Consider the following 2298-nt stretch of genomic DNA (forward strand, 5'->3'; position numbering starts at 1 on the left):
CAAGGTTTCGTTTGCAGTGGCAATCAGTTTTCCCAGACGCGAGAATTTCAAAATGATCCCATTTTATGTTATGTCCAGTAGTCATAATATGATCAGCAATATCTGATGTGTGTTCATGCTTGGAGAGCGCTTCAAAATGTTCAGCTTTTCTATCCTGCAGTCGGTGCTTCGTTTTGCCGATGTAGAAGTCATCGCAATCCCAACAACTTGCCTTGTAAACAACTTTCGATCTGTGGGAACGATTCAAGCGATCTTTGCAGGGAAAGAAAGATTTGATTCGCCAAGTGTTAAGAAAAATAACTTTGAGATTAACGATATAATAAAACTTATTTACGTACACAAGATTAACTATGTTATTTTTTTCTTCATCAGTCTTTTGGCCGAAAGGAAGCGTTCCTCCAGCGCTTGCTCTGCAGAGCAGTAGATGAAGATAGGAGGATCTTCGATGATTTTCTTAGAACTCTCTGGGGTGAATTCTGCTGCCGAACTCAAATCTTCCAGTTCGACAATCTGATCTGATATGATGCTCTTGAGTGGGCAAATTACAAGCACTGACACCGGACGACCTTCAAGTTTCTCACTTTCGGCTATCGCAAACACTGTAAATATCATGCTTTTCCCAAAGCCAGTGGGAAGCACGGCCAGCACATCTTCACCATTTAGTAAACTAACTATCGCCTGTTTTTGTTCACGCTTCAAAAGAACGCTCCTTTCTCTTGTCGCCAAGAAATCTAAAGCACTTTGAATCGCTCGATCGACATTCGAACTCATCATTTTGCCTATGGTGACAAGAGCGGTATATGAATATTAAATATTGTGTTGATTGACAGCATGTCTGCCGACCAATCAGAAGACAGCGTCCACCGGCGGACGCTGCGAAATTGTGCTACTCAAAGGGGGCTGGTTTTCGGGCAGGCGGTTTTTCTCTCTTCTCTCCGCCCCACTCCCCTCGCTCGCTTTGTCGACCCTCAACCCGGCCCAGACCTAGCCGCGCGAATCCAAGATGGCGACCTCATTACGAATTCCGGTTTTTCGACCATCCAACCGCCTGCGTGCAGGCTAAGATTGGCATAGCGAGGTCCCATTCTTGAGCCCATCGCTACACCATTAATTTGTTTGTAATAGCTGCCGTCGAATGAAAAACAGTTAAGCGTTAAAACTAGTTCGGCAAGGCGGAGGAGCATTTCCGAGCTTGGTTCTTTGACAACGCGTTGATCGTAAAACTGTTTAAGTGCTAGAAGACCTTCGCTATTGGGAATGACTGTGTACAGACATGTAATGTCCATGGTGAAAATAAGTTTGTCTTGGCCGGAGAAATTGAAATCGCGGAAAATTTTTAGTGCATGTGTACTGTCTTAAATATATGATGGGAAAGATTTGACGATAGGTGTCATAATCCTGTCTAAGTAGCTAGAAATGAGTTCGGTGGGGCAACTACAGGCAGAAACGATAGGGCGACCTGGGTTGTTAGGTTTGTGAATCTTTGGCAAGAAGCAAATGCACGAAGTTCTAGGGGTGTTGATGATGAGATTAGTGGCAGTGTCCGCTAATTCTTGATTAACTGTAAGATTATGAATGGTGTCTTTGACAAGTTTTTGATTTTTGGAAGTGAGATCTTTCTGGATTTTGGCATAAAACGAGGTGTCAGAAAGTTGCCGCAAAGCTTCTTTTTGGTAAAGGTCGGACCACCAAACAAGTACCGCGCCGCCTTTGTCGGCCGATTTGACAACTATGTCATTGCGTTTACCAAGATTCTTAAGCGCCGCCCACTCTTCAGAGGAAAGGTTGGAAAATTTAGTGTTGCGATTGAATTTAAGTTTGTGAATGTCGTGACGCCATTTTTTGGTGAAAAAATCTAAAGAGGCAAATTGTCCCTCTGGGGGAGTCCATTTAGATTTGCGAACTTGAAGTGTTTCAAAAATATCTTATCTTCTTGTTAGAAGTGTCCGAATCATCCTCTTTGTCATGAAAAAAGGCTTTTAACTGAACGCGGCGAAGGAATTTTTCAACATCTTGCTTAATAGAAAATTCGTTGGTGCGTTTGGTAATAGGGACAAAATTTAGGCCCTTACTTAGAACAGATTTCTCTGAGTCAGTAAGCGGAAGATTTTCTGGAATTGTAACTACGGTATTATGGCTATGCAATGTAGTGTCGTCGGTGCTTTGCAGACCTATTAATTGTTGAAGTTTTAGAGTCTTGGTTTGGTGTAAATGGTCAAACAGTCCAGAATTAAGTTCTCGGATTTTAGCGCGGATCGATTGTAATAAAACTACTGGACAGATTTTGGAAAGTTCGGA

At 42.6% G+C, this 2298-nt stretch overlaps 1 protein-coding gene across 1 annotated transcript; it reads right to left on the minus strand.

Moving 5' to 3' along the window:
• Positions 1-348: 348 nt before the first annotated feature.
• Positions 349-774, minus strand: LOC138030556 (ATP-dependent DNA helicase RecQ-like). The gene has a single exon (XM_068878454.1). It carries the CDS (start codon positions 772-774, stop codon positions 349-351), a length of 426 nt encoding a protein of 141 aa, XP_068734555.1.
• Between the last annotated feature and the right edge of the window lie 1524 nt (positions 775-2298).

This window comes from Montipora capricornis, chromosome 13, assembly GCF_036669925.1.
Source record: "Montipora capricornis isolate CH-2021 chromosome 13, ASM3666992v2, whole genome shotgun sequence".
Taxonomy (NCBI): Eukaryota; Metazoa; Cnidaria; class Anthozoa; order Scleractinia; family Acroporidae; genus Montipora; species Montipora capricornis.

What these genes read in the sequence shown, in the direction of transcription:
- LOC138030556 (XM_068878454.1), bottom strand. Translation starts at nt 774, where the DNA reads ATGATGAGTTCGAATGTCGATCGAGCGATTCAAAGTGCTTTAGATTTC.